The following is a 19505-nucleotide window of genomic DNA, read 5'->3' as shown; positions in this document are numbered from 1 at the left end:
GAGATTGAAATTTTTATTTGGATTGCAGTGCCTTCATAGTACGAATTTGACTGACATACATCCACAGTGACTTGTTTTTATAGCTGTGTGGTGCGACTAAAGCTCGGAGGGGAAGAAGGGTTGACATTCAGGAAGCCAGGGTCATACCGTAAGTATCTTACATATACAAACACAACAACGGAAATGATTATTTGCCACGTCATCGCGATATCGGATTTGCCACTTACCTTAACTATCTTCCTAGTGCAGAACAACATTCATTATACACTTAAGCTGTTACAGGCGCTTGTTAGAAAATCAGAGAATATAATGGCAAGGAAGATAAGCAGAGGAGATGTGAGTGAATGAGATGGCGAATAAAGAGGAGGCTGACATTGGGTGAGGATGGGGCAGCAGACATGAGTAGTAAAAGGAGGCAGAATGGCCATAGGAGGCCTATGAAGAAAGGGAGGGGGAGGGAAGGCTGGACTTTTTTTTTTTTGGGGGGGGGGGGGGGGGGGTGATGTGAAAGGATAGAAAAATGTGGGGATATTGCAGCAGAGTGGATGGTGTGAGGGAGGCAGAGTGAGAAATGTTGCCGGAAATGCTCCAGCCAGCAGTGTGTGTAAAAACCACACTGCAACATTTCTCATTCTTGACATCACTGACAAGCCTTTCTCACACACACGCACGCAGTGAGCGAGATCGTAATATCCACTAGATACCATTTTGTTTTCTTCCCTTGTCTAAACAAGCGGGATGTTTAGGGGAAATTAAATTTTAGCTCATGTTGTAATTCTTAATTCCAAATTGAAAGATTCCCACAGCACACCCAATAAACTATGTTTGTCTAATGAGAACTTTACCCAAGTCGTGGAAGACTTTCACTGTAGGGGGGGTGACACATCACGGATATGAGGCGAGTGGAGGAGGACGCGAGATTGTTGTGGAATGTTTGCAGTTGTGGTCAGAACCCTTCCCATTTGTCATGGCTTGACCCCAACTTTGAGGTCGCAGGTCACGGGGAACATCTGAGAGAAGCTAAGCTGACGACATAGAGAAATAGGGCGAGAGAGAGATAACGTAAACACACGCATGTATGCTGTGAGAATGTTTTACCGTCATCAATCTCACACTTGATTCAGCCTCAAGTATCAGTAATAAATAATGTTCTTTACAATGTAGCATGATAGGATTATGACATATGCTATATAACTTTAAAAAGTTAAAGATTAAATAATTAAAGTCATATGCATATTTGTAACAATATTATTTTGTACCCCTCTCTGCTTCCTCATCATTCCTTTTTTTTTTTCCATACATGAAACTCGGGCCGCTAAATAGCGAACCGCCAGGCTTCCCATTTAGCAATATGTGTTTGTTTGTTTGTTTGTTTGTTTGTTTTCTTTGTGATTTGCATCACTGTAAACCAAAGTTTAAAAATAAATAAATAAATAAACATTATAAACAGCTCTCCATTTACGTCAAAACAACCACAAAAATAAACATACTGTTAAATGATTACCTCTCTGACATTATCAGTCAAAACTTCGCTGTATCTTCTTCATTAAAATCTGAAATGTGATGTCTGGTCGGTGTATAAATAGCCAACTCCACCATCCCACTAGCTCACAGCTCGTAGCCATAAAGTGCATCTCGCCCCTGTGTCAGTCCTTGCACCACACTGACACATCCCGCCGTGCTTCACAACGCTGGGCCGCCATGTTGCTCACCGCCTGCGAGCAGACACAACAACACGGTCACAACCAAAGGGCGAGGTGTGCAGGTAGATGGAGCGTGGCTAGCACAAAATGGTCTCACGCGCACACACCCACACACCCCAAGTCGATCAATTTACTTTCGGACTTACCGTGAAGGATTGTCACGTAGCTTCAGCCTGTAAAATAGACATGTTTTTAATTAAATGAGTGTTCTGACAGCAGCATCGCACCTGGTTAAGTCCACTCAAAAATAAATAAATAAAAGAGCCCCTTGTGTTGAGTTGCATTTTCAATTGTCATTCTTTGGCCAGACACATCAAACAGGTGCTATGAATAATTTATCTTAAGAGTTTCACATTGATAAGGTCACAATCTGCCAGCTTTGGCGGACCACCTTCACGTCACCGTCTTTTACACACGTGCCCTCACGCACCTTTCCAAGGCGAAATCCAGAAGCACCCTGGAGGCCTTCGTCATCTTGGACGACAGAAGATGGAGGACGCTTAGCGCTTTGTTTGAATGCTAATCTTGTCAATTTTGAAGTTACTTGTGAAAACGTTACACCAATTGCTTCTTTGTGTATTTTTTGATTCGTGGAAATGGCATGTCGAGTTAATTAGCCACTTTATTAGGTACACTCTCACAATGTAATATACAATCCAAAATTTGTTATTGACAATAATAATGCAACACTTTACACAGAAGTATGAAATGAATGATACTGGTATTGAGTAAGTAGATTTCATTGGAGTAAAGCTGCTGAGAGATGTTTTAATATTTCAGTTACGTAATGAGGAGGTCCTAAAAAACAATAAAAACTGAGCTAGATTATCTTCGTCAATATATTAATGTTGACGGTTCATTCGAGTGTGCAAGTGTATTAATATCGGTACATAATATTGGCACGTATTTTCTGCAATTGCTTTATTAGTGGTTTAAAAAAAAAATCAATTTCTCTGGGCTGGGAACAAGAGTTGTCATCAGTCTGAGCTCCATCACACTTACGGTTGAGCTACACTACATTTCTAATTAAGCCCCTGCTGCGTGTTGGTTTTGGTGGCTAAATGATGGGTGGGTGGGCTTGTTGGGGTGCAGGGGGGGGGCTGATGCACTTGTGATGTAGTTAGTAAGCAAAAATTTCAACAGCAAGGCAAAAACTAGGATTGGTGATGAATCGTGATCTCCATTGTTAAGCAGATGACACATTCAGATGGAGCTTTTAGGTTGTCAATCATCATACACCAAATATTACTAAAGTCAAGTTAATGTCAGGGAGATTTCATTATTTGTCTTAATGTGTTATTTTCATTATATGCTGATCTCCTTCCTACTTCCCAAATAACCACGATTTTTCATTTTTTTCTTCAAATTATGATGCTCTGTTCTCCTGTGTGCACACGAGGCTAATCTGAAGGTTTTTTTTTTGTTTTTTTTAGGGGTTTTTTTATTTAGTTTTTTTTTTTTTTTTTTGCTAAGCTATATTTCTACTGTGTGTTGTGGGCTAATGTGAGGATGGGATGAAAGGTAATCTGCGTGCAGAATTCCTAAAGCTCCCTTATCCTTGTTGAATTTCTTAAGAATTCCACCTTTGCCCTCCCACTTCCCTTTAAATAAATTACTTGAAGGGTGAGATGCCTTCACCGCACGCATTTGCCTTCACCATTTTAACTCATTTATTTTTGTTTTTCCTTACAGGGTTCTCTCACATTTATGCTTCACATTGACCACAATAATAATTTTTTTGTATATGTCGATTGTCTGTGATTTGCAGAGTTGTTTGCCCCACTTGGCATGTCAATTTATGTGTCACGGGGACAAAGTTGGGCTTTCACCTCCACTGTAATGTGCACACTAATGGACGTGGCCATTTTAAGTGTGGGAAGTAATTAGCAAGCAAGGCTGTAAGAAATGAGGGTTAGTGCGCAATAAAGCCATTGGCCTGAGCGTAAACGGGCTGTCCCAGTAACTTAAAGCCAACCTCAAACCTAATTGAGAAAGGCTTTGTTATTATTGTCCTCAGTTATAGACCCCCTCTACTTATATTCCATTACAGAGATGGCTATATAAAAAAATAAAACGTAATGCCTCTAGACAAACTCGTTTTATAACATGGGATTAAAAAATTATATCACATACACTGATGATCAGGTCACGATTCATGCATAATTTATTTATATTTTGGGTTTTAGCACAGCTATTACACAGTTGCATTCCTAATTGGCAGTCCCGGCGTCGTTGGTGCCTGTTAAATGCTGCATGTGGTGTTAAATGTCCCCACTGCACTATTTCTGACCAGTGGTCAGTTTCCATTCACAGCGATTGGATGATGCCGATTGAAACTTGCTGATGCTTATAGAGGAAGAAGGAGAGAAGGGAGCGGAGAAAAGGTGATTTGAAGTGACCCCCTCGTCCCTTTCTTTCACACCACAATGAGCATTCTGACGATGAGATTTAAGCAAAAACAAGCACTGATACACACACTTCAACTTTTCTGCAAAACGACTTCCGAAAGATGTTTGTAATTACGTTATTTAAAATATAGGCTATTATTTGTATTTTATATACAAAAAAAATACACATGCGATGTTTAAAAGCAATTTACATATTAAAACGAAACTGTAGAATGAAAATTAGCTCCATAAGTTTAAAAAAAATCTAATCAATTATGTTTGAGCACCGCATGTTAAATTTCAAAAGACATTAATTGCACTATGATCGTTACAGCAATTTTCTCAACAATGTGGCATTTAATAATTCAGATTAAGTTTGATTTAATTCAGATGTACGTTTCACACGTGGCTTCAGTCGCCAAAAAACAAAAACAAAAAAGCTTAACCGTGGAAAAAGTGACGTAACGTAACGCACCGCAACAAGTGAGCGTTATGGGACTCTTTCAACTACTTGATGCTCTAAATGAGTTCCAATCATACTCCAAGTATTTGTTACGCTGGCAGCTGTTATATGGTGACGGGGGTCAGCTGGATGTGGCCCGAATGAAGCCCGGGGTCCGCACACACTCATACACACAAGGTTCCATCCATCCTCGAGCATTACATTATTGACTCCAAGTTATAACACGAACACCTAATCAAAAAAAAAAAAAAACAGTAAATGTGATCTAGAAGAAGATTCGTGTTTAAAAAAAAAAAAAAAAAAAAGTTCTAAACGTGTGGTTGTGTTTCAATTGGGGAGGGGGTGCACTTGTGACCTTAACGTCTCCATGCTTGTTGTTGTTGTTTTTTTGGTATATTAAATCCATGAGTTTGAGCATCAATTCATCATCTTAGATGTGGCCACAACACATACATACATGCACACAAATTCCAAAACATAATCACAAATCAGAAAGTTGTAAATAAAAGATTATAGGTCCAACTTAATGGAATTGCAATTGTTTATATAAGGTTTTGTTTGTGCATTGAGGTGTAATTAAATTGCTTTAATTGTGGACAAAAGCTTAATAAATGTAGTAAAATATGTCCTTTCTCTCATTAAAATGAAATACATCTCAACTGAAGTTAACCGGAGCTGAACTGAAAGAGTTTTCTTTCTTAATTAATAATGCATCATGATGAATTACCAAAAGCGGCTGTTTCACCATCCTCCGTACAAATGTGAAAAATGGGCACAAACATTTGTCCACCTTGATCAGCCTTTGAATGTTTTGACGCTATCTCGGCGTGCTATCGATCTCTTTCCTCACAAATGAGCATGGATGCAGGTGAGCGCGTCACGGTCGAAATAGCTCCCCGAATCTGGCGTCCTTATCCGGGATGGACGTCCGAAAGCGGAGCCCGGTTCGCGGTTGATAAGTGACGGCCAAGACGCGCTTGTCCAGCGGGTACAAAGTTATGGAACAGTCGGGGTGCGTGCAAGTTGGCGCTATACTGCCGCCTGCTCAGTTAACTTGAAATCCATCGTGCGGTGGAAATAGAAAAAGTGGAGATGACTTACCATTTTATTTGATTAGATTTTGCTTGTGCCGGTCGATGCTCCATGCAACCGCCATCACCGGTGGTTCTCCCGTCAATGCCCGGCTGTGGTCCACTTTCTCCCTTTTTCTTTCCCCCCGTGCAGCAGCTCTGCTCCCCATTCGCTGCCCCTCCGTGCATGCATGTTCTCGCCTCCTGCCTTCCTTTTTAAAAAAAACAGCCCAATTTGTGGAATTAAATCTTATTGATACACTTTCATGGAGTAAAAAAAAAAAAAAACGAGAGAAGAAGAAAGAAAAGAAAATGAAAAAAAACATTGTCCGATTTAATCTTATTGGTTTCACCTTTTGAAAGAAGTGCAGACATGGCCGGGGAGTTTTCATTTAGGTTGTCCGAGACCGAGACAAGGAGAGAGAGCTCTCTTGTTGAATACTTTCAAGAAAGGGAAAAACAAGCCATCCCTCCTATGAGCTTCCAAAGGGGGTCACTTGCATATTTAAGCTTCATTTATGTACAAATGCTTGAAGAATTTTGTGCAGTCCATTTACTATTTTTGTTTTAATCATGAAAACTCATACAGTATATCAACTGCAGACTATTCTCATACTCCTCCTGTATGTCATATTCTCTTCCCATATAAAAATGCTCTTTATTTTTATAAATATTAATTTAGTATAACTTGTATGTTGTTTTGACTCCTCTTTACCACCATTATGCAACCTTATCATTCACAATATTCATATTACATCGTGGAAACAATCAATTCAATCTTTATTCGTCATGAAAGCTTCGAAAAACACCAAAAAGCAACTCTTAAATCAATCTTTAATGACTGCATTGACTTCTATGGAGGTTGCAATTGTACAATGTACGCTAGATGGCAGCGCGATCCATTTTTTTTTAACTCACAGGGGGAGAAAGCCTGCAGAAATCCTCACACAAAAAGCCGGAATCCCCATGCAAATTCCCCAAATAAGTTCACATGATTGTCAATGAGCGTCATTATGAAGACATTATGTGACACCCGGCTATGTAATTATTCACAAGAAGGGACCCGGCTAATTGCTGCATTTTTATTTGAATTATTTTTCCCGTTTACTCTGACATCGTCGCATGTCATTCGTGTATCACGGGCTGTTCAAAAACAGAATTCTTCTAATTGCATCCTCGTGTGTTTCTTTCACATCATGTAAGTTTGAATGAGCTCCACCGGAGCGCGTGTACCGCAATGCGCATGCCGAAGCTCCCGCACGCGCACGAGCTTCCCTTCTGAGCATGACACTTGCATTTCGGATGAAAGACAACCTGAGACCACCACAGTTTGGATGGATTATTTGGCGTGCGTAAAAGCTTTGTCCAAGCAAACCCCCCACCCACCCCCATTTTGTGCACGTTTTTCTGCCATTCTATCCAGGGGTTCTTTCCCCCCTTTTTTTGGCCACAAAAGATGAGCCATACTAATCAGGTTTCAAAGTAAATAGCGGTGAAGGGGCGAGCGAGTTCGATGTAAATTGTGGCTGTCAAAAAATAGAAAATTAAAAAAAAAAAAAAAAAAGCAGAAGAGAGCCCCCAGTGGTGAGATGACAACGCTGCAAAAAATGTCTACAGTGGAGCCGGTTCAACGGAAATGATGGATTTCATCAGTAGATGAACAAACAAATAAATAAATATGAGAGCTTTAGAAGCTAAAACAGTGACAATGAAATAAAATCAACAAACAAAATGGTGTCATCCGGGTATTCCAAAAGGAGCGTCCTCATTTTGGAGACTACTACATTTTTCCTCCTCCATGTGATATGAGCATGCCCATGTGTAAGAATGGACACTTTTTGCAGCACAGAGCAAGAGGGGAACTCCAACCAATGGCGAGCGAGAGAGGGCTTGGCTTTCACCTCAGCCTCCCATTTCCCTCTCTCTCTCTCTCTCTCTCTCGCGTCTCCCCCTCCTCCTCTTCCTCCTCCTCCTCCTCCTCCTCTATGCGGGGCTCTGGCCAGTCAGTCGCCTTTGATTATCAGTCTCCAGCAGCCCCTCTCTTGGCTCCTTGACATGAGCACCATATAAGGCGCAACGATCTCCATAGAAACGTGTCAGTTTCAATAGTAGTGTCAAAGTTCACTATATACAGACATTCGCGCAGATCCCCCCGTTTCGGAAACATTGCTGTGCGGCTCCTCTTCCTTTAAAGCATTTTTTGGGAGCCTCTCTCTTCTTTTTTTCTTGCATATTCTACTAGTTGTGTGTTTTTTTCTTCTTCTCCTGCTGCCGCCGCCGCCGCCGCCGCTGCTGCTGCTGCTGCCTTTTTCCCTCCTGTGATATCTTTTTTGCTCCAGCTGGAGGAGAAGCTGAAAGTCTGACACGGCGTGGACTCTATTCGCGGCGAGAAGCTGATGATGAAGATGACGATGAGCTTTAGTTAAGAATATACACGCGCCAAATCTGCAGTTTTTGTGTGCGCGCGTGTGTGTGTGTGCGTTCGCTGCGCTGCGCACACGGCGAAAGACAGACTGGTGGGAGAGGAGAAAGGAATTTATTTACCGCAGCACTTTGGATCGAGCGTCTTTCCACCACAAGAAGGTTTTTTTTATTGTTATTTATTTATAGAAATACTCGCTCATGTGAATTGCTTTCCCTTTGTGGCTATTTTGTATCAGTGAATTTTTTTTTCCAACCCCCGACACGTCTGGACTCGCCTTTTTCTACAAGATTGGGGATTCCTGAATGGCTCAGTGCAATTTACCTTGGAACTGGCCTCCCGATACTTGCATATGGTGATCGGGTCGTCCCCTCCAGCCGTCCGCCGCTCTTTTGAATGTATTGATCCCCCCTCCTCCTCTATGAGATTCCGTGCGCCGATTTGACTTTGCAGCCGTCTCGCAAGAAAAGCTCCCCGGTTGTTGTTTTGTTTTGTTTTTCTTTTTTGTTTTTCCTCCATCAACGCTCCAGAACCAGCAGCGACCATTTCGCTCTATAGCACTTTCCGGGGCCGAGATATGGCAATGGTAGTTAGCGTGTGGCGAGATCCGCAGGAAGACGTGGCCGGAGGACCTCCGAGCGGCCCCAACCCAGCAGCGCAGCCGTCGAGGGAGCAGCAGCAGGCGGCGTCGGCGGCGCCGCACACCCCGCAGACCCCGAGCCAGCCGGGACCCCCGTCCACGCCGGGCACGGCCGGGGACAAGGGCAGCCAGAACTCGGGGCAGAGCCAGCAGCACATCGAGTGCGTGGTGTGCGGGGACAAGTCGAGCGGCAAGCACTACGGCCAGTTCACCTGCGAGGGCTGCAAAAGTTTCTTCAAGCGGAGTGTACGCAGGAACTTAACGTACTCATGTCGAGCCAATAGGAACTGTCCCATCGACCAGCACCACCGGAACCAGTGCCAGTACTGCCGCCTCAAGAAGTGCTTAAAAGTGGGCATGCGGCGGGAAGGTGAATATTTATTTTGAAAGCTTTTTACCACACTTTGTAGCCGCGTTCGAATTCATGTGCACTTCTCCATCCGCCGTGCATGCTTCCAAATGGACGGAACCATTCCAGGGCTCGAACAAAGCAATCCGCCTGCTAGATTTTGCTGCAGTCCAAACACGATAGAGGCCTAATGAGCTCACGGTTATGTTTGTTTGTGCACAAGCTGCCATAAATCCGAAAAAGGCTTTAAAATGTGTATGTAACATCCACACGCACGCAGGCGGGTGTCCCCCCTTGCACGTCTCAGCTTACCAGACGGCTCACACACGCTCAATCATGGCGCTCAACTTGACCTCTTGTGTCGTTGTTTGCTTTCTCCTGCACAACTTTCACCAACACGTCAAAGCGATTTGGTTTAATTCGCAACGATTCGTCATTTGCACGTGAAATGTTGCACACTCGCCGAGTTGTATCTCATGTCGTTGCACTCGCGTGTTATTAATATTCAAAAGCGATGTCAGGAATCCTTTTATTTCTAAGTGATGCTTTGATGTGCATGAAATTAAAAAACAGCATAATTTAGAGCGAGAATTATCAGTCTGGTTACAATTTGTTGGACTGCTATAAGCGTTGTTGCTATGGAGAAAGAGCACACGTCAATATAAATGTGATAAACTGTGTAACCTCGCGTGCACTGTGCAATCAAGGTTTTAAAAATAGCAATAATTGCTGTAAGTGTGGCGTATATAAGCGTGCGTGTGACACTGTAAACATTTAAGCAGTTTTTCGTGACATTTCGAGTTGGAAGTTTCCACCATGCAGCGCTTTACCAAAACCAGGCAAACACGCACACGCTCACAATGTTTGTCAGTCCTGGATGCACATTTCCTCTTCTTCTCTTTCTTTTTGTCAGCGGTTCAGCGAGGACGAATGCCTCCAACCCAGCCCAACCCAGGCCAGTACGCGCTGACCAACGGGGACCCCCTCAACGGCCATTGCTATCTGTCCGGATACATCTCGTTATTGCTGCGGGCCGAGCCCTACCCCACGTCCCGGTACGGGAGCCAGTGCATGCAGCCCAACAATATCATGGGCATCGAGAACATCTGCGAGCTGGCGGCTCGGTTGCTCTTCAGCGCCGTGGAGTGGGCCAGAAACATCCCTTTCTTTCCCGACCTGCAGATCACCGACCAGGTGTCGCTTCTCAGGCTGACGTGGAGCGAGTTGTTTGTGCTTAATGCCGCCCAGTGCTCCATGCCCCTTCACGTGGCCCCGCTGCTCGCCGCGGCGGGCCTGCACGCTTCGCCCATGTCCGCGGACCGCGTCGTGGCTTTCATGGACCACATCCGGATCTTCCAGGAGCAAGTGGAGAAGCTCAAGACCTTGCACGTAGACTCGGCAGAGTACAGCTGCCTCAAGGCCATCGTGCTTTTCACGTCAGGTGGGTAGCACGTAGGCTAGACGCACGCGCGGGGCCCGTTGTGGCCCCGCGCGCGTCAACTTGTAAACAACAAAACAAAAAGGGAGCCACAAATGGAACTTAACGAGATGTTTGCCTTGCACATGGGATGAATCTGTCTTGTCAACAGTGGGCACTTACATGCATTCTGCTGTCAGCTCAGGTCGTAGTGCAAAAAAAAAAAGAAAAAAAAAAGAGGCGCAAACAAACCCTGGAAAGCGCAAACGGGTATTTAGAATTTTGTCGTCCGCCGTGAAAACATTTCGGGTTTGTTTTGAAGATGATAGATGAGCGGCAGTAAATGTTCAGTACACATGTCAAACAAATGTGCCGAAAAGGTGAAAGAGTCCATCAGTGTGTGACAGCTGGCACGTTTGTAACCACAAACACGACACAAAATAATCCATTAGGGGGGGAAAGATGGAGTAACATTTCACAAGGATAATATTTCAGGATACAGTGAACGCATCACAACCTGTAGTCAGAGATGTGTATTTTATTGTATTTTATTTTTTTAACAGCACCACGTTATTGTTCTAATATATTATTTGAGCGATGAATTCATGGCTGTCTATTACAAAACTTCCCTAAAAAGGAAAAGCAAAAAGTTGAAACCGAGGCCGCAAACTTCTTTCAACTCAGCCACAAGTTTATATACACACTTGTTAAAAAATACTCTTAGAGTGCACTTTTCACAGTTCGACTGTGGTTAATTCACCAAAGTATTTGGTCATATATTTATCTAATTATTGATTTATTTTTCAGATTTTTGTATGAAACAGAGATTATGATCACTAATTAAATAATTAATTGTTATATTATGTAATTCACATTTTTTGATTGCATCCAATAAGAAATAAATCCAGAGTGAGTTAAATGGCCGTTATTTGGCACTGATTATATTATATTATATTATATTATATTATATTATATTATATTATATTATATTATATTATATTATATTATATTATATTATATTATATTATATTATATTATAGCAATCTGTGCAATTGGAAGGTATCCACCACTACATTTAAAGTAATTAAATCACCACAATTTTTTTATTTTTTTCCCATTCATGCAGAATATAACACGTTTACGCATCAGTCCTGCTAAATGGAATAAACATATAGTTAGTTATCGTGCACAAGCGTGACGTTTCCCTGCGCCTATATTCGCCTTATTGACCTTGTTTTGTTTTTTTTCATGGATACTGTTTACTTTAAATTAAGCCCAAAATGAAGGACCATCTTCTTGTTTTGCGGCGCCTCGTTGAGTTTGCTTGATAGACTTCAACGTGGATGTGCGTGTGCACATGTGTGTGTGGTGGAGGATGGAGGGAGGTGGGGGGGCACCTGCGTGGCGCTTTGCCAGGAGCAGCGTGGATTATTTGCCTTAAATAAATAACTTCAGTGCTGTCACTATTTGATGCATAAATAATGGTGGTCGTGTTTCAACACAGTCGACTGACATCAGCCCCTTATTGACATGTAGCTACACTGGGCCTTCACTAAGTGCTGGTGTGTGAGCATGTGTGTGTGCTCCCATGTCAGTGTATTGTTGGGTTGGGGTGCATCGGCCTGATTGAGAATTTCGCAGTGTGCACCTTTTCCATGCACATCCATTGTGTCTTTCTTTTTTTCTTTTTTTTTTAATCTCACCTGCATTTGATTGTAAAAGAGGAAAATCTCGATTGGATGGAGTTAAAGCATATTGGCTGCTTTGGCTTTAAAGGGACACTCAGGCTTAATCCAAAGGGATTTGCATACATGCTTCTTTGAGCAGCCTGGCTAAGGTCACACTTAAATCACCCCGAGATCTCAGGGTTGCCCCCGGGTTCACAAGGTTATTGTGTCTGGGCCACACTGAGTTATAGCTGGCAACTCACCAATAGGCTCAAAAAGCTCCCCCCCCCCCAGCATCCTCGCCCTTTCTGGCCCTAAATGACATATTAGTGAAATGCGTGCATGCAGTGGCAACTTGTCTTCAAAGTGCAGGTTGGAGTTTGCTTGCTTAAACAGAAACACAACACAGACATTTCAGCAGCTCATTCTTGCACATTTTATGTTCTCTCTAAGTGACTATTGACTTTACCCCCGCTTTTTTTTCTTATAATAAATGTGATTGCTTCTCGCCGCCGTGCACTGCTATAGGCTCCTGGGCTTGGAGTGGGGTAGGAGGGAGAGAAAAACAGGCCAGAGTGGTCTATGGAGAGAAGAGGCGAAATGACTTAACAGCTTACTGCAGAGTAATTAGGTCACATTACAAGCAGAGCGATTTCACATTCATCAGGCCCGTTTGGGTTTCCTTAAAACTAGAATCTCCAGAGTGCAGACATCAAAAGCATGCTGGATTTTGGGGCCCTCAGACGCTCACCTTCTGAATTTAGACCCCAAAATCGGCAAAAAAAAATAAATAAATCGAATCACTTTTATATTGTTATACTGCTACATTTTCTTGTTTCTTTTGCATGGATGAGAGTTGCACTGTAGGCTCAGTGAGATGCAGCATATTTGTGCTCCTTAAAGTAAAGAAGGAGTCATGCTGAATGATGACTTGACAAAGCTGTTTTTTTTTTTGCTCCATTTTCAAATGCTGGAGGTATGCTGGATCAAAAATTGAACCAAGAAATTTCACCCAGCTTTTTTTTTTTTTTTGCTTTTGATGCAAAATGACCAAATTTCATGGGTTGTTTTGTCAAAAAAAAAAAAAAAAAAAAATCAGATTGTTTTGTTTAAATCAACCCAGAACGGTGAATGAAATTGACCCAAGTTAACGGGCTGGTCCAATTTTTGGCCCAAATTGGGTTGTTTTTTACCCATAGCAATTTTTAAGGGGGGGAAAAAACATGCAAATAAAACTGATGACTAAGCAAATGTTTGATAAATTAAAATGTATTTATAAATATATATTTACAGCAAAAAAAAAAAAAAAAGACACACTTTACAATATATGCTATACTCCACCTGCCCTGAAAACTGCTGGGGCAAAAATAACCCAATGTTGTTCAATGTATGGGCAGAACTTTCTGTGTTGTTTTGTATTAATAATAATAATAATAATAATAATAATAATAATAATAATAATAATAATAATAATAATAATAATAATAACAATAATAATAATAATAATAATAATAATAATAATAATAATAATAAAATATCAATTTCATTTTTTTTGAACAAAAGAACTCAACGCTGGGTCAAATTAACCCACGAACCGGGTCGGTTTAAAGTTTGAACAAAATTTGGTTATTTTTTACCCATGAAGAGTAAATTACTAAGAAGAAGTATGTTTAAAAAAACCAATTTACCTCATTTTAAAAAAAAAGTGTTTCTTTTTATTGGGTTGTCATGACAAGTCTCCCCCCCCCCTCCCCCCACCCACCGCCCTCCCCATGTTGTTAGCGTTATCCTATACATGTTGCTTATGCTAATAAGTGGTGCATTTTAGTTAATTTCCGCGCTGCAGTTGCTCTAAAACAACGAGATTATTACGCACACTGTAAAAAATGAAACTTTGTATTCTGACCACTGTGATTTGTGGATCCCGCAGACGCCTGCGGCCTGTCGGACGCAGCCCACATCGAGAGCCTGCAGGAGAAGTCCCAGTGCGCCCTGGAGGAGTACGTGCGGAGCCAGTACCCCAACCAGCCCAGCCGCTTCGGCAAGCTCCTTCTGCGGCTGCCTTCCCTCCGCACCGTGTCCTCGTCGGTTATCGAGCAGCTCTTCTTCGTCCGCTTGGTAGGTAAAACTCCTATTGAAACGCTCATCAGGGATATGCTATTATCCGGGAGCAGCTTCAACTGGCCTTACATGTCCATCCAATGATCCTCACATGACACAAAAAGAGCAACAAGTCGAGGACACGGACCAAAATTCAGCAGCCACCCTCCTGTCAGAACACGATATATAAGACTTTTTTTTTTTTTTTTTTTTTTCTCGGACAACTTTGGAAGACTTTTGCCCACTCTCACTCCTTCACTCCCCCGCGTCTTCATGGGACTGAGATGGAATATGTACAGAAAAATATTGCAACTGGACTTGTGTAAATCCGCCCTCATCTTCAAGAACAATACTCGTCATTTTGTAAAATACTAGTCTTTATTTTCTTTTTTGTAAGAAAAATGACAAACAAAAGGAAAAAACATCATATGCGCAGTAAGAAAAAAAAAAAAAGAATCAAGACTTAGCGGGAAAATAATGTTTCCAAGCAATTATAAGAATTTGTCCTGTGTCTATGTACCTCTCTCTGTTTTGTATTTTTTCTGGTTCTAAACCAGGCTTTCTGTGATTCTATACTAATAATTTTTGATATAACCTTTTGCTTCTTATAATGAGTGCGGTATATGTTGTCGAAGCTATGTTCTCCAAGAATTAAAATTGAAGTGAGAATTAAAAAAAAAATGGGAAAAAAAATAAAGAAATTTAGACAATAAGAAACAAGTCTAATCGCTATGACAATATCACCACTGATGGTTGAACTTTTTTTTTCTTTTTTTCCCCAATACGATGGACCTGTAACAACAAACTGACCCCTTCCTTCCCAGCCCACCCTCACCCCCCAGGACATTTTTACTGAGAGGACATCTGGGGAACCCCTCCCCCCCTCCCCCAACTTACACCCCCGTCCCCCCTCCGGCGGCCATGAGTGCGATCATCAGTCAAAGAGGAGAGACATGAAAAATCAAAAAGCACTTTTAATATATCATTTCAACTACATTTTTTTTGTTGGTTTCGTCTTTTTGGAAAAAAAAAAAATCATTGTTTCTTGAATTTTATTGGTTGTTGCCTTCAATTTGCTTACTCCATGATGCAGCTTTTTTTTGCAGAAAGGCTCGGTTGATGAAGTTGTGTGATGGTGACTGTATTATTAAAAGACAAATAGGCAACGATGTCTGTCCTCAAGCATTTTCCTCCATTGCATTCACATTTCTTTCAAACTTTTGCACTCTTGAATGCAGTCTGCAAGTTAAACTCAGATATTTTAACATTCATAAGACGCATTAAACAAAATGATAAATAACAAATCAGCAGAGTCACCTCAGCCCCCTTCCCATTTCATCTTGTTTAAAACGTCAGCAAATAACAAATTAATAGAATTTCAAATAAAAAAAAAAAGAATAAGGTTTAGCCCCTGCCCGTGCAAATAGGCGCGACCGATATGGAAAATATATTTTTCAGCATGTATACCAGTCGATAAGCACGAGGGGTGGCGTGATGTGTGCGTGTGTGTGTGTGTGTGTGTAAAAAACTTAAACAAAAAAAAACAGGAATCCCAGTTAGCATCCACTCTCGCTGTCATCGCAGGAAAAGTGACGCGTTTTCATTTTATTACAAGAAAAAAAAGGCGACGTTTGGGTGTGACATTTGATACATTTGCCTGTTAGCAGCAGCCCATTCTTAATCATCAGATGTGTTGCTTGCCTTATGGCCCAACATTTTGGCGCTGTGATGACAGGAGGACAAGTGAACGCATCACGTCGCTTGTCGCCATACAGTATGTGTCATCGTCGCTTTCTATCTGTCTGCATTGCTGGTTATTCCAAATATGGGATGTACATATTGCTTGCTGTTCTAAGGCTTGCCCTCATATGCTTCCTAAATGTGTGAACTATACATCCAATCGAGCTTTTTGTGTGCCACTTCTGCAAACTGGATGCTTATTGTTTAATGGCTTGTGCGTGGGATTCTGCTATAAGAAACACGCGAAATCATGATATGGAGGAATATTCTGCTTGTTGAAGGTTGTTTTTTTTTCAGTGTTTCCTCTGCTTGATTGCATGCGGGACTGCGATGTTTGTTTGGCTTCAAAAGGAGCATGACAAAAAGCCCATGCAGGCAGGCAGGTCGTTGTCGTTTTATGTTGCTGTGGACTAAATGGTTTGCTGGGTTATTAAACGCAGCGTACAGCTGCTTGTCTCCAACATAATGTATTCTAAATCCCTCCAGAGTATAACCATCTTTTATCCTCTCGCTGAGAGCATTTTGTTGTACAATTGTTACACTACGGGCTATATAAAGAGAGCGGCAGATGAAATAGTGGCATGTGTTCCTAATTAACGTTTGTGTACGGGCGATACGTGAAAACAGGACTCGAAATAACCATTTAAATGCATGACGTCACCTATATCACCGCTGATGTGATTCGAATGTTTCCAATCGTTAAATTAAATAACAATAGGCACAATTACATAAATAAAAGTGAAACGAGTAGGATGGCCTGAAACGAGAGTTAAACAAGCATTTCGCTTTGTCTGCTTTCATTCATCAAAGCAGTGCAAAGTGTAAGACTCCCAACACGAGCGACTATTAGTTTGCTTTTAACGCAAGCAGATGGATGCGATTTCACGTTGGAGGTGTCTGTCTGAAAGTGGAAAATGTATTATCCCAACGTGTCAGCGGTCCCACTTCGACTTCTGCCTCTCAGTGTGCGCTTTGTTCAGTTGGGACCCGATTCGAGTCCATTTGGGCCTCGATTTGTAGTTCACTTCTGTCTCCTCGTTGCACCTTTTGGCATTAAGGGGAAATAAATAACAACAACACTGGACATCCGCCATCAAACGTAGTCTCGCGAGATGTTTATTATCTCCGTGAGGATAAACATGTCTCCTAATATATAACGCTCACCCCCCGCTGCTTTTTTAGAACGTCCCTGAACGCAACACAAAGGGCCACCTCCTCTCGCGCGCGTGCGCGTGCGTGTCCTAATGTTTGTGCAGGTTGTCATAGCAATGTGTCAGCTCTGGCCATGCATGTTTCATTTCGACAGCATTTTCTCTGACGCTTGTGCGTAAAAGCGCACATCCGCGAGTGCGCACGCGCGCGCGCGCACAGGGCACGAGAGCAGATTGCTGCGTAAGCGGATCCTTTTGTGTTGATTTAGGAAGACGTTTGCTGTATATAACGTTCAAGGCTGATAATATCATTGCCTGGTCAGATAAATAAAGCATTGGCCAAACCCATCGGGTCAGCTATCGATCCGCTTTCTCCTCCCGAGACAGGGAAGGAGGGGGGGGGGGGGGGGGGGAGCCCACTCATTAGCATTCCACAGCCATGGACTAAACGCTGACAACTAACAGAGATATCCAGCTCCACACCGCTGCATGCACTCGCCTTTGTCCTCTCCCCTCCTGGCCCTTCATTTCGCTCTCTCATCACAGCCAACACTCTCTTTCTTTTCTCCCTCCCTTCTCCTCTGTCCTCTCTCTTCTCCTCTCCCCTCTCTTTTGCACAAGAGCCAGAAAAACCTCCCCGGAAAAAAAAGGAGGAGGAGAGCAGCGGGAAGGAGGGGGTGATGTTGTAAAAGCTGTGCAGAAGTGACAGCGCTAAGCGCAGCGGATTTAGTCAGGACAGATACAATTGTGTGTGACTTGACAAAATAGAAGGCGGGAGACGTCTTGAATTGAAACTGCCATTGTGGGTTATTTTAGACCAGCCCCCAAAAGGAGAAGGACGTTTGAACCGCTGTGTTTACCATCGGGATCATCTGTCTTTGGCCTTATTTTCCCCGCGGTGGACAATCACAATGCTTTTACAAATATTTATTGTGCTACAGCATGCAGCAAGTGTGGAAAGTTAGAAAATGATTCCAATGCCGATAAGCTGCATGAAGTAGCTGTCAATGTGGAAAAAATACCGACCTGTATAAATTAAGCACATTTAACTATTCAAAAAAGCACGCACAAAATCTCTGTGGTATTAAACTAAATAAATGAGACAACGACTTTCCTAACTTTAAACAAAGCAATTTCCATATAAGGATATATGAACAATTATTTCCTTCAACTATAAGTTGATATGATCCAAAAAATTATATAATTTTGTAAACCTATGTATAAGTTTACATGATATAAAACAGTTGCTGAAAAAAAATAATCCAAGCTGATCTAACTTTTTTGGATCGTGTTGTATAAAACAACCCCTCAAAATTTGGTCATTTGGTCGAAGACAACCCCCAAAATTGGGTCGTTTTGTACAAGACAGCCAAAAAAAGTTGTGTTGTGTTGGAAAAGACAACCTAAACTATTTGGTAGTTTTGTACAAGATAACCCCCCCCCCCCCCCCCCCCCCCCCCCCCCCAAAAAATGGGGGTCGTTTTGTACAAGACAACCCAAAAGCATTGGGCCATTATTTTGTACAAAAAAAAAAATCCAAAACGTTGAGTCAAATTGACCGAGCTAGTAGATTTGTGCTTTTTTTTTTCCCCCTCCTCAAATTGGGTTGTAATTGACCCAATATTTTTTTTTTTTTTAAGTTTTTTTTTTTAAGTAAGTTGTCTTGGTATACGGATTAAACATTGATGGAAAAAAAATGTTTTTAGAGTAAATTGGCTAAACCTCAAGCATACTAATAATGACATATAAATACAGTACTTGCCCAATAATTTTCCCCAAAAATAAATAAAAGGCTCATATTTGCCCAAAACACTGAACCAATGTTCACATATGAATATATTTTGTAATCGTTATTTTATTTTATAATTATTTTCTAAATGGACTATACTACTCAACTTTAAAATGTATCTGGATCCCGATGCTTTTATTTCGTGCTAACACTTGATAAAAAAAATAAATAAATAAAAAAAATTCTAATACTTTTTTTCTTTTTTTTTTAGTATATGAACCAAAGAAATACTTGGCCAATCTTTATCCATATGCATGCAAAAAAAAAAAAAAAAAAAAAAAAAAAGCCACAACTGCATAAGTGCACAAGTTTTTCTGACTTTATTGGCAGTCTTTTAGAAGACATATATATCTTAATAGGAGCCACAATGACAGCTGTTCATGTGATGCTAACTTTTCTCCGAAGTTTTCAGCCCTCCCACCTTTGTCCCCTCCCCCTTCTCCCCTCTTTTTTCTCTCCTCCTGCAGTGTGTGCACTTCATTGTTGTTTTAAAATATGCATGTCTCTCCGGAATGCCAGTCACGGGTCCAAACTTTGTGTCCCAACCTCCCACATGATGAAATGACCTCCCCCTCTCAACCACCCCAACACACATTGCACTTTTTTT

The 19505-nt window shown here is 41.7% G+C and overlaps 1 protein-coding gene and 1 long non-coding RNA gene across 4 annotated transcripts; one reads left to right on the top strand and one right to left on the bottom strand.

Annotated features, from left to right (window-relative positions):
• Positions 1–487: 487 nt before the first annotated feature.
• On the bottom strand, positions 488–8214 carry LOC144018839 (uncharacterized). Of its 3 annotated transcripts, none has more exons than XR_013283537.1 (5): positions 5977–8214; positions 5655–5835; positions 1850–1876; positions 1505–1715; positions 488–1025 (listed from the first exon to the last, which is right to left on the bottom strand). It is a non-coding gene; the product is annotated as an uncharacterized LOC144018839 (long non-coding RNA). The 3 variants fall into 3 exon arrangements; XR_013283538.1 differs by having other exon boundaries at positions 5655–5831; positions 5977–8200; XR_013283539.1 differs by having other exon boundaries at positions 488–1020; positions 5655–8202.
• On the top strand, positions 7609–15387 carry nr2f1a (nuclear receptor subfamily 2, group F, member 1a). The gene is made up of 3 exons (XM_077521436.1): positions 7609–9055; positions 9948–10475; positions 14049–15387. Exons 1-3 carry the CDS (start codon positions 8623–8625, stop codon positions 14321–14323), a joined length of 1236 nt encoding a protein of 411 aa, XP_077377562.1. The 5' UTR covers positions 7609–8622; the 3' UTR covers positions 14324–15387.
• The last annotated feature ends 4118 nt before the right edge of the window (positions 15388–19505 follow it).

The sequence above is a fragment of the Festucalex cinctus genome, chromosome 5 (genome assembly GCF_051991245.1).
Source record: "Festucalex cinctus isolate MCC-2025b chromosome 5, RoL_Fcin_1.0, whole genome shotgun sequence".
Taxonomy (NCBI): Eukaryota; Metazoa; Chordata; class Actinopteri; order Syngnathiformes; family Syngnathidae; genus Festucalex; species Festucalex cinctus.
Note: the sequence above shows the minus strand (reverse complement) of the source record. Positions and strands in the feature narration are given on the sequence as shown.